Source organism: Pelmatolapia mariae, linkage group LG4 (assembly GCF_036321145.2).
Source record: "Pelmatolapia mariae isolate MD_Pm_ZW linkage group LG4, Pm_UMD_F_2, whole genome shotgun sequence".
Taxonomy (NCBI): Eukaryota; Metazoa; Chordata; class Actinopteri; order Cichliformes; family Cichlidae; genus Pelmatolapia; species Pelmatolapia mariae.
The window spans coordinates 29,956,614-29,973,437 of NC_086230.1; the positions used below are offsets into that span (position 1 = coordinate 29,956,614).

At 38.3% G+C, this 16,824-nt stretch overlaps 1 protein-coding gene across 1 annotated transcript; it reads left to right on the forward strand.

The window, feature by feature from the left end:
- Positions 1-3,560: 3,560 nt before the first annotated feature.
- On the forward strand, positions 3,561-12,782 carry hsd3b7 (hydroxy-delta-5-steroid dehydrogenase, 3 beta- and steroid delta-isomerase). Its single transcript, XM_063470825.1, has 6 exons — positions 3,561-3,751; positions 5,058-5,213; positions 8,227-8,335; positions 10,377-10,476; positions 10,921-11,083; positions 11,607-12,782. Exons 1-6 carry the CDS (start codon positions 3,592-3,594, stop codon positions 12,017-12,019), a joined length of 1,101 nt encoding a protein of 366 aa, XP_063326895.1. The 5' UTR covers positions 3,561-3,591; the 3' UTR covers positions 12,020-12,782.
- Positions 12,783-16,824: the final 4,042 nt, after the last annotated feature.

The following is a 16,824-nucleotide window of genomic DNA, read 5'->3' on the forward strand; positions in this document are numbered from 1 at the left end:
ACAACAGATAATATTTATGTTCTTAAACATTAAACATCATTGGTCACCTTAAAATCATCAGTTAACCAAACAGGCATGCCTACAGACTACTGGATTTATTAGTACACAGTGGGTTCGAACACCCAAGTTGAAGAAGGGGGCTGTAACAGTGCTAACCACTTCAAAAGCATTTTTTAGTAAACTTGAGAAGCAGTTGTGCACTTAAAGGTAGATGTAATCAAGCAATGCAACATGCTAAAACAATTACAAAACAGAGCGGAAGATTTTCCAAAGTGTAGTCCGCAGTCCAGTGGAGATCCTTTGTAACATTTAATGAAGCATGGTGAACACAAGAAGGACCAGTTTCTGTCATAATGCAGCATAAATGCCTCTTTTCTCTTTTCTATCAAACTAGAAGTTGTTGACCCACACTACCCTCACTAATGGTTACCAACCAGAAAAAAATGGCAATGACTAAAATAAATCTATGATGGTTTGCAATATTGTATAATATAAACTAATATTTGTTTCCAAAATATAGTGAAATAGAAGCAAAATGTAGCATAATAATTATATTTATTTTATAAACAAAATAAATATGGAACTGACCCCATGTTTATTTAAAGCTACATGTATTTATATGTATGTACATCAACTATCTCTTGTACAAAAAATTGTTATAAAAAATGAGTACTGCTATACTGCTGCTTTATCAGCAGACACTGTCCACGCCTGTCAAGTTTGTTGTGGAAACATCTGCATGAAGACTTTGTTCTCTCAAATATGCACCTGAAAACTAGAAGATGACTCCACAACTTTCATTGTGGTTGTATATTTTTATGCTTTATTGTTTACCTACACATATCAGTAACATGAACCTGCCAAAATACTTCAGTCACATTTCCTTAAGTCCATTTTTACAGCTATTAATCTGACAGTAAACATTTAATAAACTCGTCAATTTAGTCTGTGGTGTGAGGTCACAATAACATAGTATTTTAAATTGTTATTTTAGGCTTGCATTTTACTGTAGTTAAAATGACACAGGGTATTATTATTGAAAATATTACAGGCAGAGGTGGAGAGTAACGAAGTAGAAATACTTTGTTACTGTATTTAAGTAGAATTTTCAGGTATCTGTAATCCAGTAGTTTTTTTTCTGACAACTTTTTATTTTTACTCGCTACTCGCTGTACTTTTCACTGCTTACATTTTCAAAACAGACTCGGCCATTCAACATCAAACAGATTTAACACATGAAAGTCAGTCCTGTTCGTGTATTAACCATCTGGAGACTTCACATGAAAACAGATGAAAATCAAAAAAACATGTGCGATAGTCAGAGATTAAAGTGGGCACAACAACAATAATACAGGCCCAATCAAAAGTTTAAGACCACTTGAAAAATGGCAAAAATTCATATTTTGCATGGTTGGATCTAAACAAGGTTCCAAGTAGAGCTTCAACATGCAACAAGAAGAAATGAGAGTGAGGCAAAACATTTTTTGAGCATGCAGTTTATTGAAAACAACGCTTAAACTGAAACAGGCTGTTTTACAGCTGATCAAAAGTGTACGAACACATGCCTTTAAAGGGCACAGTAAACGTGGTCACCGTGACCCCCGAATGGTGGCCCACTTGACTGCAGTCAGAGGTTAGGTTACATAAGGTGTAGCAGAGATGAATGAAGCTGATGTTGCTTAGGTTCATTAACTGAATTCTAATTTCATACCACCTTAATTCAGTCTAGTATAAAGTTCGTATAAACAGTATACTGTCAGTGTAGAGATGGAAATTAGCCAGGACAACTCATGAAACATCTGATGACATCTGGTTGAATTCAGTCATGTACATCCACAAAGAGAAGCAGGCCAGCTGATCACAGACTGTACACTAAGAAAATCTACTGGAGCCCTCAATAGAAATTATTGGGAGTTGTGATTCTTTTCCCCACGCTGAGCCATTAGAACCAATTTTAGGGTTCCTCCATGCGATGGACCGAGCAGTGAAGGAAACTCCGGCACAGGTTAAAGTCCAAAATAAAGGTTTTTTCTTTTTATTTAACCCAAAAACAAAGTTGGTTAAATTACACAAAAAAAATCAAAATCTTGGGTCAAAGTAACAGAACTCTACTCAAAGTTGACAAACAATACTTATAACTCAAACAAACTGACCTACCTAGCGAGACAAAGGGGAAACTTAAAATAGTGGCCACAAAAACACAAAAAGGGGTAAATCAGAATCAGAATACTTTACTGATCCCTAGGGGAAATTATGTTGGTTAGAGTGTGCCAGTACAAACAGTAACAAAAACAGACAATATAAGAAGTAAGAAATAGCACAATATATACATACATATAATTCACTTACTGATAAATAAAGGAATGATTTCCTGTGTCGTACAGTGGTGCTTTTTGGTAATCTCAATCTCTCACTGAACATGCTCCTGTGGCTAGCCAGCATGTCATGGAGTGGGTGGGAGGTATTATCCAACATTGTCTTTATCTTGGACAGCATTCCCCTCTCTGACACCAAATTAAGAGAGTCCAGCTTCATCCCCAAAACATTGCTGGCCTTGCGGATCAGTTTATTGAGTCTGTTAGCATCAGCAACCCTCAGTCTGCTCCCTCAGCATGCAACAGCTTAGAGGATTGCACTGGCCACAGCAGACTCGTAGAAAATCCTGAGCATTGTCCAGCAAATACTGAAGGACCTCAGTCGCCTCAAAAATGTATACTCTAGGGTATTTATAGTCAATGTTGACATTGTGGATGACTATAAATACCTCGGAATATACACTGACAATAAACTGGACTGGGCTAAAAACACCACAGCACTTTACAGGAAGGGCCAGAGTCGTTTCTATTTTTTGAGGCGACTGAGGTCCTTCAGCATCTGCCGGACAATGTAGGCAACATAAAATAGAGCTATTTTAAAATTTCCTTCTTTTTCTCTGTTCATGTTTGATTTAACTGGTTCAAGAGTTCAATTAGAAATAAAAGAAAATAGACTAAAATAAAGTTTGAATTGCTATCTTCTATTATTTTTATTACATTTATATAGCACAAGGCTGACTTGCATAAAAATAGGTGCCACAATTGTTCTACTTTTTGCTTTCTTACTTTGAGTACATTTCAGAGCCTGTACTTTTTCACTTTTACTTTTACTGGAATACTTTTTAACACGGGTAAATGTACTTCTACTTAAGTACAGAATGCCTTGACTTACTTTACTTACTTTATTTTCTCAATGCTTAAGGTGTCGCAGGGGTTGGCAACTCCAGGCCTTGAGTGCCGGTCCTGCAGATTTTAGATATCACCCTGGGTCAAGACACCTGGATCAAATGATTAGTTTATTATGGTAATAAACCAGACCTCTGGAAAACTTCAAGACATGTTGAGGATGTAATTTAGCCATTTAAATCAGCTGTGTTGGATCAAGGACACATCTAAAACCTTCAGGACACCGGCACTTGAGCCCCGGAGTTGCCTTGAGGCTCATCCTCTCTGTGGGCGGGGAGGGGAGGGGAGGGGAGGGGAGGGGCGGGGGCTGACAGTATAAAAAAAGCTCCAGCTCGCCGCTGCAGAACATAGAGATCACTAGCGTAACACAATGTCGGAAAACCAACGGGGTCTTGTGTATCTGATCACCGGTGGCTGCGGGTTTCTCGGCCAGCATTTACTGAGAATTCTCCTGGAAAAGGAGGACAGACTAGAGGAGATACGGGTGTTTGACAAACGCGTAGATCCGACCTTGAATGATCTCAGCACAGGTAAGACGAGCAGAAACGCTTCGTGACTGTTCGTGACTGCAATGCTGTTTCTGTTTATAATGCGGAACTTCGTTAGCTAATATACCGATTTAACGTTAAATCTTTCACCGGCAAACAGACATACGCGCAGATATACTGTCGTAAATCAATGGAGCTGTTTGTTTTATTCGGCAGCCTTTTCCTTTTCCTGGCAATTCTACAGAAAAAACAAAACGGTCTTCATCACTTCGCTAACAGATTCCTGATAAGAATCATAACTCAAACCTTTAGCGTGCCAACTTTATGTCATCTTAACCAGCGTCTGTTTGAATGAAATGCCTCGAGCAGGTACAGCATTAACTTATAAGGAAAAAAATGCATACCCTGATGTTTGTGTCCCAGATATGCTTTTAATCACCTTGGCAACATAAAGCTGTGTTTTGAGCGCACCTTAATTTACCTGTCGTGTCTTGTTGTTGCACCTGCCGTGACTTTCAGCACCCTTTGAATAATTTGAATGCTAACCTGTTGGTTTACATAGAACCAGGAGTCGTGACCAAAGATGGTTCACATGATGTTTGTTTTTGTTCCCTGCTTCCTGGGAAACATTAATTAAATAATTTAGAAGCCAAGATATGTTTTGTTTCCTTGATTACTGGTCTGCTTACAGTAAAATACAGAAGTTAAGCAAGGCAAGGCCCTCAAAGGTGTGACGAATGCCCCAACAAAAAAAAAGGTACTTCTAGACAGCAGTCAATATCTGACTCTAGTGTCAGATATATTGCTGGTCTTTTCTGAAAGGCTCATAGCCAGAGAAAAACTATCCTTTACATGAACTAATGGAAATATAACACATAGTGATCCATCTAAGAACCAAAACCCATAAAACAGAGTTTGAATTTCAGCAGAATCTGAGCGAAAGTCCAGATGCAGAGCTATCAGCATTTCAAGGACAAATGGTAGATAATTTATAGGTTCAAGGCCTTCATAATATTTTGCCATGTCAGCTCAACAGTGGAGACTGATCTCCTATATTGTTTTAAACTTCTGTGGAATTTAAAAATAGAACATTATCACTTTGGATAAAATTGGACTTGCCTTGATGATTCGGAAAGATGCAAATCACACCTGGAAATAACACTGCTATTACGAAATCAGGGCGGGCTGGGAAAACAATGAGGTTGTTTTGAAGTTCCTTGGTAAACAAACTGTTTGTTCCTCAGTGTATTTGTAACATCCTTGTGGAATTCTCAGGAAAATTCGGACATTTATTTTCAGGTTTATTTGTTTCTTTTTTTAACTTTGTGTTTTCATGTTTTCTACCCAGAGCGGACAAGAGTGGTTGTCATTCAGGGAGATATCACGGATTATAAATCTGTGTTGGAGGCCTCCCATGGAGCAGATGTTGTCATCCACACAGCCAGCTTGGTTGATGTTTGGTACAAAATCCCAGAGCCCCTCATCTACTCTGTCAACGTAACAGGTGAGGCTTGGAAAGATCAAAGTGATAACAAGGAAAAGGGATGGGGTGGAAACATCAGTCGACAGTTAAACTTGAAAAACATTTTACCACAGAAAGATATTTAGAGGAAAACCTTGGATGCATTTACTTTGGATGACTTCCAAGGCTGAACTTTTCCCTTCAACCAAAAAAAATGAAAAATAGTTGTAGTTAACACATTCATATTTCTGGTCTTAGGTGTGGTTTCCTCTTGCCTCAGTCAAGGGCTCATTTTGTATGTTCAAAGTGTTGTTTCGTCTTAATGAAAGGATACTTTGTTTAAACACCAGAGGTCTCAGGTTCTCTTAAACTTCAAGTTCAACTCTAATTGGCTGATGCTGTTAGTGTGGAATTTAGTGGTGAGTTTAAGTGTTACATGATGCTGAAGTTGTTATTGGAGATGGGTTTCCTTTGTGCAGACGAGAAGCGAACTGCTGGGGAAACCCATTTTGTTCCCCTCTACTTTTTTGGAACATGATGAGAGTAGTGTCACTATTCACTGACTGAAACTGTGACTAAATAGAGTCGGTTGAATTATACATTTAGGTCAAGGTTTAACTGATCATATGTCACTGTAGAGCTCTATTTGCACATGAGAGCATCAGAGACAGACTCCAGATTTGTGTGTCAAGTGTCTCGGCTAAATAAAAACACCTTGTTCAAACCTGGAAAAGTTAGTGACTCATAAATGTATTGGATTACCAAAAGCCAAAAGCAGCTCCTCCTATCAGTCCAAAATAACAGTTAACCAATGAGTTTACTCTTGACTGGAAAACAATTTTAAATGGTTCCCAAAGGTAGCGTTTCTTTGGGTCTGTGGAATTTAGTGGGTTTATTTTACTATTGTTTCTAGGGGTTTTTTGAAGGTGGGCGGGTTGTATTGTTTAAAATCTGTCTAAACATTCATTCTGCTGTTTTATGTAGCAAAATGGCTCTCAAGAGATGAATTTGGCTCAAACACTGATGAAGCTATCATTAATCTCTATAATATTTTTGGTATTTGGACATTTAAAACAGTAGGTTGGCATCATGTTAGACAAACTCCAAAATAACTAGATGCCCATATTCAGCTAACTAAACCTTAAATCAAATGGTGTGTGGAAAACATGGGAGCTCTGTGACAAAGAGGAATAAGCTATTCAGCCTTCTATATACTCAAGAGGTATTTGTTTTCAGTGGACTTGTTGACTACAATTGCCAGCCCGGAAATACTGCAGCCTATTTTTCCAGAGTTCCCGAAATGCCTCTGGCGCTGACTTTTAAGTGACTAAAGAATTTTATTGACAGCAGCATGCCAGATGTGCTTCGATGAAGGAAAACAAAAACATTTAATCGATCTGAATCTAGAACCAAATTGAAGACACTGATCACAGTAATAAAGAAGGGATGAAAATGTTGCTGGCACCTGTTGCTGGTGAGGCTTTGCTTTTAATATCTGTACCCCAAAAACAATATCTGCAGATTAAAGGCAGTTTTGTCTAAGGCTCCAAAAAGATCTCGTGCAGAGGTCAGCTTTTTTCCATCTGGATGTTAATTATTTGGATTGCTAGAGTGTATATGAACAAACCACTACAGTTAAAGTTTTTCTTCTGTAAAAATCTCTGTGATAAGATCCAGTAGTTGCATCTGATTGTCTGTTTTACTCTGTCCAGGGAGGTTGTCCCATTTGGCTTCACAGACCTGAAAAATATTTCAAGAATTTTAATATTTCCCCTGTGTTGGTTTCAAGGGGTTTTCTTCAACACATTCTTGTTAGTTCCTCCTCCTTTAGTGTTCGTTTAAAATCTCTCTCTTCTTCTCATAACTGGTATAAATTTAAAATGCTAGTCTAACAGCACTGTGTTGTAAACACTTATAGCCTGTGTATTTTAGGCTGTAACTGCAATGTTTAACCTTCTTTCAGACCACATGCAACCATGTTGGCACCAAAGCTAGACAGCAGAGCTTGCAGAGTAAACATTACTGCATCAGGAAAAATACAGATCAAACAAATTTAATTAGTGTTTCCTGTATTTAATTAGGTGTCCTATAAGTCATGCCAGTGAGCCACTATGCATAGTAGACTGTGGAACTGGTTTACCTAAATTGAATCTTAAATTATGGTCTGTTCCTCTGTCTTATCTGTGTCCCGTTGTATGTATTTTTGCCTTAAAGTGAGATTAGTTTTAACTGTGCTAGCAGCACAGCTGTAGGTATGACAGTGCTGGTAATTTCAGTTCATCACTTTTGTCAAGAATAGAGTATCACAACACATATTCAGCAAATTTACTGTTAGATTTTGTAAAAGTGTTTTTGGTCTGGCTTTTTCAGTTTTTCCTGTAGCGAGTGAAACCTCTCGCTCTGTTCTAGTGAAATATGGCATATATTCCTGGCAACTACTACCACATTGGTGCTGATAAGCCTGTCACTCTACAGGGAGTGGTATGGTTGTCGGTTCTCTGTGCAGCTGTGCATGGTATTTGTGAACTCTGTGGGTTTCTTTTTTTGTTTTTTGTTTTTTTTTTTTGTTTTTTTTGTTGTTGTTTTGCTCAGATGGCAAATTAAACACATCAGCACTTCTTCTTCTCATCAGCACTTGAACAAATGTTAACTATGCAGCTTGTCAAGTGTTTACTCCGTAGATTTTTGTTTTTAACTTTCAGATACGTAAACAATAGCCTCAATAGTGGAAGCTAGAAAGATGCAGGAAAAACTAAAGACCCCACTTTACTTCATGTGCACTGTTTATAATGGAGGCCATGCTGTTTAGGAGCAGAAATATTCGTGGCGTCCTCTCAGATAAACAGAACACACATGGATCCCATTTAAATTATTCACACGGAAATGTTTCATATAGTAATTTGAAGCAATCCATTAAAAAAAATAGCAGATTTCTTCAAATCTGCACTGATAGAATAAACTATTTCTGTGTCACAGTGTCCTTTGAGCTGCAGTCTGATCTATCAACACAAAAGTGAGCAGACTTTCTAAAAACAATGTTTTCTTTTCCTCTTAGGAACAAAGAATGTCATCAAAGCCTGTGTGGAGTGCGGCATCGAGTGCCTCCTCTATACCAGCAGCATGGAAGTGGTCGGTCCCAACATCAATGGAGATCACTTTAAGAGGTGAAATTCAAAAACTATAACATTGTTAGTTGTTTAAAATGTTTTTTTGTTTTTGTTTTTTTTATGCTGACTGAGCCAACATAGTAGACATCTAAACCCCATTTGAGAAAGTGCTTTAGCTCATCTAGTTCCTTTTCTGTAGTTGCTGCCTTGTAACCGCTCTTATCTTAAAAGCACAATCATTTAAAACGCATGACTTGTGCAGAGCAAGATATGATGGGGTGGAGTGTCAATGAAAAAATGCAGTATTTAGTATTTTCTGTTTCTTATTCAACCAAGTGATCAAGGTAGTTTATTCTGATTGAAAGACATTAAATGGCAGCTACTGTCTGAGCTTTCCTTTGCCAGTGCTTTAATATTTTCCAGTCTGTTATGTCACGCAAGTGTTATGTAATTTTGCTGCAGTTATACAGCTTTTAAATCTGGAGCTTAAAGTTCAAACAAGTTTTGCCACCATCATTTGCTATGGCATGCTATCTACACAGTTATGTCACTCAAGGTTGGTTAATACCAGAGGAATAGTTCTAAATTATTTATTAACAAATAAAAATTGTTACATAATGTACATTTGCCAGGTTTTTTGCCTGTCATGAGAGGAAAAGGCAACACAATGGCATTTCTAAATATGGACTGTCTCCGGGTATTTCTGTGTATTCATCAATTTTAGTGACATCATTTGAGTGGCATGTCCATACCTGTACAGCTATGGAATATTTTGGGTAAGAATGAACAGAAACCAAAATAGAAATGACTCTTGAATCAAGACTGATGACAAATGGAAAGTTCACTCCTAAAGGCATGAGTCAGATCCAGGTGTATGGTTCACCGTCATATTGTTTGAGTATAGGAATAGGAGACACAGACAGACCATTTACTGGCATATGTGGGTTAGAGGGAACAGTTTTTGTGCGTTGGCTGAAAGCATTTCAAGGTAGGGTTTTTCCCATTGTCACCCATGACCGAAATGAAAAACCCTGGTGTGCAACGCTTGTATGCACGAAGGTTAAGGTGATGGTGCACAAGTGGGCATTCTTCAATATTTAAGTGTCTGGTTGGAAATTCCACCCAGTTCCTGAGGTTTATGGTTAATCTATTCTGGTCAACCAGTACCAAGGGTTAAAAAAAGAGTTTGCTCTACAGAAACTCTGACCTAATATTTAGCATGTGCACCTTTTGCCCTCCAACCTGTACCAGTAAAATTCTGAGTGCTGCCTGCTAATCTCAGACTGGCTCCATGATCTTGAGATTAGGGCTTTACAGAGGCCAGCATCTGAGGCTGGACTCCTTGTTCTTTTTGTCTCTTTTGACGATTCTTTGGGCTGTTTGTGATGCTACAGAAGAATCTGGGACCAATCAGGCACCTTCTTGGTGATGTGTGATGTAGAACATGTGCAAAGCTTTTCCACAGTACAATATGTTCTCAGATAGTTAGATGAAGATTCAAAAGAAAAAAATATTGATATTATCATTCCAAGTGGATGCCCTCTTTTATCTACTGAGATCTTTCTACGTCAGCCCATACTCCAGCCAGACAGATTAGTTTTCTGGTATTTCCTAGTAGAATTAAAGTCACAGCATATTACTATCAATATCAAAAATGGATTTACAGTAACAAATGGATTTAAAGAATTCCACATAATGCCCTTGTCACATGAGGAAGAGCACGTCCAGCAAACGTGCTGGACGTGCTGTCTGCCTCCCAGATGGTGTGCACTCTTTGCACGTACGCAGGCACCTTGGCAGCTGTTGTAGTTCTGACGTTACCCTATAAGAATGAACCTTTGCCTTCGCTTGTTACAAAGATTTGTTCTATTCAGACAGTAGATTTGGAAAAAAAAGATAAGAACAAACTTTGAAAAACTTGCAAATAAACATAGATATCAAGTTTGTTCTTTCCTTCTTTGCCAAGGTTCATTTCAACACTTCTGTTGAGTACGCCTTGTTTAAGCACATTCCTAACACACACAGCAAGGTCAAGAAAATACTAGGTGATTATCTTCTCCAGAGCACTTCTCTGAATTTTTGACTTCTTTTTTTGTAGGGGCAATGAAGACACACCTTATACAGTGAAACACAGCATGGCCTACCCCAAGAGCAAGTCAGAGGCAGAGAAAATTGTGCTTGATGCTAATGGCACCAAGGTAAGATATATTTCACAAATTAATAGTGTGTGTGCTTTGTGTAAAGAAAAGTGGTAAACTGTTTGAACTACATCACAATGAAGTAGATTTAGTAAATGTACATTTGAACTGAACTATGATAATGCAGTGAAACCAGTAAAAGAGCTCTAAAAAGGCTTAACCTTGGTAAACTCTGACTGGGCAGTTCCATGCAGAGGCTCTCGATGTGCAGATGTTTTTGTTTTTTAGTCTCTTGCTGAGCTGGACTGGAGCCTTTAAAAAACAAAATCATAGTGGGGGGGTGTTTCTTGTGCAACTTTGCCACAGAATGTGAGAATTTCCCTTGTGGCTATGCGGTGGTACAGTGGTGTAATTTCTGCTGTTTAAAATTATATCTAAATCTTTTTCTTTTATTTTATCTGCCTCCGGCCTGAAAACTAAAAGTTGTTTTTATTTCCTGTCCAGGTTAAGGGTGGTAAGCACTTATACTCATGCTCGCTGAGGCCAACGGGGATCTATGGCGAGGGGCACCAGCTAATGAAGGACTTCTATAAGCAGGGTGTTCAAAGGGGAGGCTTGATTGTTGGAGGCATCCCGGAGCATGTTGAACACGGTCGAGTTTATGCAGGTAAAATTACCACTTCTGTGACGTTTCCTATGTGGCACTGAAAACTTGGTTAAAGGCGCCTTCATTTTTAAAGCAGATGTAGCATGTAGAAGCACTTCCTCTGCACTTCGCAGGAAGTTTGAAGGTTTTTGCACCTAACGCAATTCATAACATTAGAATTTCAGATGATAATGATAACAAACCCTGATGCTCTTAAGCAGGCTCTTGAACAACTTTTAATCAGTTTATAATAAATTCAAAGCCAGATGGTCATTATCAGTGAACATGTATACATGCATCCCAATTCACACCACAAATCCTCTGATCTCTTAACAGAATATGATTGCATTTATGATATTAATACATATTACAAATGCATTCATGTAAGGCATGCAGTATCGACCACAACTGGATAGAAAGGATGTCACTTGGATGCAGATTAAATGACTAAAGTAGTATCTACAATTGATGTATTTTAAGTATTTGCACTCTTTACCATCACCATAATTAAATCTGTTACTTATCCACTTGTTTGTCTACCTAGGCAATGTTGCCTGGATGCATCTCCTTGCAGCCCGAGCTTTGAGAGAGCACCCGGAGAAAGTTGGAGGAGAAGCGTTCTACTGCTACGATGACTCGCCCTACAAAAGCTACGAAGATTTCAACATGGTGTTGTTATCAGAGTTTAACTTTCGAAAGGCCCGGATACCTACACTGGTGTTATGGTTTCTGGCCATGTTTAATGATTTGATGCACTGGTTACTAAAACCCATTTACAACTACACACCGCTGCTGAACAGTTACACCTTGGCCGTTGTTAGCACCACCTTCACAGTGCGCACCGACAAAGCTGAGCGTTATTTCGATTACTGCCCCTTGTACAGCTGGGATCAATGTCTGGCCCGCACAAAGAAATGGATTAGCACATTTTCTTCAGAAAACTCCAAAGACTGTTGATCTGAGCTCAACCACAGCAACATTTATTAGAAGCTGCTACACAGACAGACAGGATCGCAATACGTAAATAATGCCTGTCGTCTATTGATGTTGTAGAGAAACAAGCAGTACTGTGCCTTACAGTAGGGACAGTGTAACAGAGCTTTTATATAGAGCATATAAACATGCATAGTTTTATAAAAGATGTCTCAATAATTCTTGTCGGAGTAGATTAAAAAGTACTTTCATAGCATTTTGAAACAGCATTCAAGCTTTAAAAACGATGCAGTACCCCTGTTTTTGTGTGTGTGTTGTGGGGGGGGGGACAACATACAATGAAGCAGTATTGTTCTTGGTCTTTCTAGAGTGTTGGCGTTTTTAGTTCTGCCAACATCCACAGAATGCCTTAATTCAAAGTTAAAATAAGAAATAGAAAATAACACTGACTTTTTTTTTTTTTTAATTTCCATAAGCTTCATTATAAAATGATGACCACTGATTCCATCAGAACCATTAACTACTTCATTTGTTAATGAACTAGTTCTAAATGGGGGCAAACGGTGAAGATGACGTAATTATTACGTTGTTATTCTATTCATTTCTGTGGCGTGTACTAATTTTAGATGCGTATTTCACATTAAATATTATCAATATGCACAGTATTAATAGTGACAATGTAAACTCAATTTACATGCATTTACTACTCAGGTTATTAATATTTCATTGATTTAGCAGAGTTAATAAAATGTTTTATTTTACTGTTTGAAGAAATGTTTGTTATTGTGAAACAATTAGAATGTTTAATTATTTTTTTTTTTTTTTGTCATTATAAATAAAGATTTATTTAATCTCTTCTACAAGGCCTCTTGTGTTGTGCTTTACATCAGGGCGGTGCCCTGATCTCATTGCCTATCATCACAGTCTTTGGTTGCATAACAACTCTCATACACATCACTACATCACATCCCTGGAAACTACTTGCATAACTTTAAATCATTGTTTTTGTTTCAGTATGCATATTTGCCCTCACCATATCCCCATGGTTACATTGTATTCTCTGGTTTCTATGTATCCAAGTGTTTACCCATTGCGGTAGGTAGAGAGAATCACTCCTTGAAGTCATGTGGAAACTTGTTGTCATGCTACACTAAAACCAGCTGGATTTGAACTTCTTATATGACTCAGAAGGAAAAGGGAGTTCCTTTAGAGAGTTTGCTAAACAGTGTTCCTGTAGACCTGGGTGTCCCCCATTTTGAGGTTTTGCATAGCAATCTCCAAAACACTACCATGCATGGTGCTAGGAAATACAAAGCAAAGACTAACAGTTTCCAAACAAACTCATAAATCATTTTTCACAAACAAAACCAAAAGATGTGGGAATAAGAGTGAAAAATTAGGTTTTTTGTTTTTACATTTCCAGCAGATTTTAATATGGTCTGACACAAAGGCTAGGCTTTCTTATAAAATGTTTCTCTCTGATGTAAGAGAAAGCATGTCTGTGGGAATACAGCAAAATATCTGTATGAGTTTAACTGATGTGTTTTGGTGGTTCACCACAACTGGAGTCTCTAGGTGTGTCAAACCTGTTTGAGTTCACGAGCCAACCAGGAGCTATATATAACAAATGGGGTGAACCAGTAAAACACAACTGTATAACGTAACGACCTACGTGAAAACAAACACCTATATCTTTTATGAGAAGTGAATAGATATTCTGAACATTTTTATATTTACAAAAACATGAACAGCCTGAGATGTCTTAAAGTTTAATTTCAACTCTGTCTGAGAGTCTGCTGTCATAACAATCGACAGATCACATTGATTCTATAAAGAAAAAGACTTTACATGGATAGTTTTTGGAAGAAAACAATATTATTATGCATCTTTGTGATTGAAACACCATTGTTGTAATGCTGGCATCACATCATTACTCCAGGAATAGCAGAAGACAAAAAATAATATAAATTTTAAAAAAAAATTACAATCTTTTGTCAGAAAAGCCACTCTGTGGACCTGTGGCAGGTGGGGGTCCTGTTCCAGGAAGCAGGAACTAGAGAGACAAAGAGAAAACAGAGACCTCCACCTCTGTGGACAGTAAGGGTCAGCCAGTTTCCTTGCACTGCAACATTTATTGTAAGTCACTGTAGCAATCATTGTTTAAATAAAAGACATCTGTTCTTTGTTTTGCAATCAGTCGCACTAATGGAAACATTTCGTGTTACAGATGGAACCTTGGATATGATGTGGATATTTGGGTAAGGAACAGAAATGAAACAGAAATGATTTTTAAGACTCTAAGTCTAAACTAAAGGAATTTAAAGGGGTGTTTTAAAAGCAGACAGACTGTCTGAATGTAATCTGATTACATTTAATGTTTGTCTTTGTTCAAAGATTGAGATTCACTTATTATGTCAAACAGCATTTGAAAGGTACAGTGTCTGTACCACTGAAAATCACATAAAGCAGACTCTGTGGGTCTGCCCAGAACTGGATCCAGCTGAAGGTATTAGAGGCTTCATAATGGATCAGCAAACCATGTCCTACAGAAAAAGATCAAGGACTCAAGGATCAGGTCCAGCATGGCCATTTTGCAGCTCATCCTGTTTAGACCAAATTTTTATGTTCATATTTCATTTATTTTGTTTGCATTCTGTTCCCTGGTCCTTATCTAAAATGGCTCATAACATGTTTGCCTTTACAGATAAAACTTACATTCAATAAAGACCTGTAAAGCTGCCCTGCATTTTTTCAGTTAAATAGGAAACCATTACTATGATCTAACTATGACTATTAACAATAACTCGATAAAACATCTCTCCTACAGCTACAAGAGAGGAAACAGTGAAGGCTGACATTAGATTAGATTAGATTAGAAATTACAAATGGCCACACTGGGGAACATTACAGCAGAGTTTTTCTGTAACTCTTATTAAGCAATACAATCCATCCATCCATTTTCAGCCCCTTGGAGGCAGAAGTCTAACACAAAAGGGAGGACCTCCCTCTCCCCAGCCACCTCCTCCAGCTCATCTGGGGGAAATCCTAGGCGTTTCTGAACCAGCTATAAAGACGTCATTTTTCCAGGCATGAGCAGCAAAATAAGGTTGTTAAATCCATCAGGGTTGTGGATTTCTCTATTACTATGGGTGTGACTATGACAGGTTCATAAATAAACTGTGTCCCCATATGTTTTTATGGTCAATTTCTTTCACATGCAAATTTTTATGCTACGATGTTGACAGAGTGGTCCAAGCTAATCAAAATGACTTTCCCCACCTCCCCTCCTGCTTTCTAAGACAGTAATCCTTACTTGAGTGCTCTGAGGCAGGCGGTCATCACTGACACGCACATTCCTGGGCCCACTGGATTAAAAAGGAGACGCTCCTCTTTATTTTCCCGTTGCCATGGTGAAATCTGCATCTAGAAACTCAGACTTAATCAACTCGTCGCAATGAAATGCAACTGCGCCATCTAGTGGCGCAACTGAACACACCAACAAAGTTAAAAAAAAAAAAAAAAAGAAAGATAATAGATCGATTTCATTGACCTAACTTCCCATCATTATTTTGATGTGGGAAATCTTGTGGCCTTCTCCTTTTGATATGACCTGCTTGTTTGAAACTTCCCTTTAGTTCCTTACCTGACACTAATAACTGAAAACAGCTATGAAGCAAATGAACAGTGGAAGACATCTGTGTTTATCTATGCATTTGGAGGTATGGAGATGTCTGGGAGAGAGGGAGGTGGGTTTTTAATCAGATTGTTTAACACAGTCCTGGAGAGTGAGAGGATGTCTGATGAATTAACTGACTGGTACTTATTTTTGAAAACAAGGATGGTGTACAGACCTGTAATAATTACATAGGGACAAAAGTGATGAGCCATACCATGAAGATATAGGAAAAGTTGTTGAAGCTAGGTTGAGGACAGAGGTGATGATCAGCGAACAGCAGTATGATTTCATGACAAGAAAAAGCACTGCAGATGAGATGTCTGTTTTGAGACTGCTGATGAAGAGTAGAGAAGGTCAGAAGGTGTTGCTCTGTGTCTTTGTGGATTTAGAGAAAGCCTACAATAAGTTGTCAAAAAGAAACTGCAATACTGCAATGAGGAAATCAGGAGGCAGAAAAGTATGTGAGGGTCGTGACATGTACGAGGACAGCAAGATAGTGGCAAGGTGTGCAATAGGTAAGGGTGGGACTACATCGGATATTAGCTCTGAGCTCTTTCTTGTTTGCATTGGTGTTGGACAGACTGACAGATGAGGTCAGGCAGGAGTCTCTATGAACTATGGTGACGATAAAAGTAGGTAAAAGGTGGAAGAAAACCTGGAGAGGTGAAGATATGCTGAATTAAACTCAATAGAAGCAGAAAGGGGGCATATGTCCTATTAACCTGTAACAATTGTGATACTTGCTTCTAATAAAAGATATATGAAAGATAAACTCAATAGAAGCATAGCAGAAAATGTGTGTGAATGAGACCGAGACAGGTGTAATAGTAAACATGTAAGGAGGAGAGATAGTCAAGGTAGATGAGTTTAAATGAGCCGCACCATCAAAAGTAACAGACAGCGCGCAACAAAGTTGAGGAACTGCATGCAGGCCAGGTGAAGCAGGTGGAGACAAGCACCAGGGGTGATTTTTCACAAAAGGATAGCAACAAGAGTGAAAGAAAAGATTTACAAGGCGGTAGTGATGTATGGTTTGAAGATGGTGACACTGACAAAAAGAACCATTAAGCCATTAGTGAAACACTTCCCATTAACATAACAATCCAAAGTAGTAAACAGTGCAGTGGGGGTGTTTAACATAGATTTGTAAGAA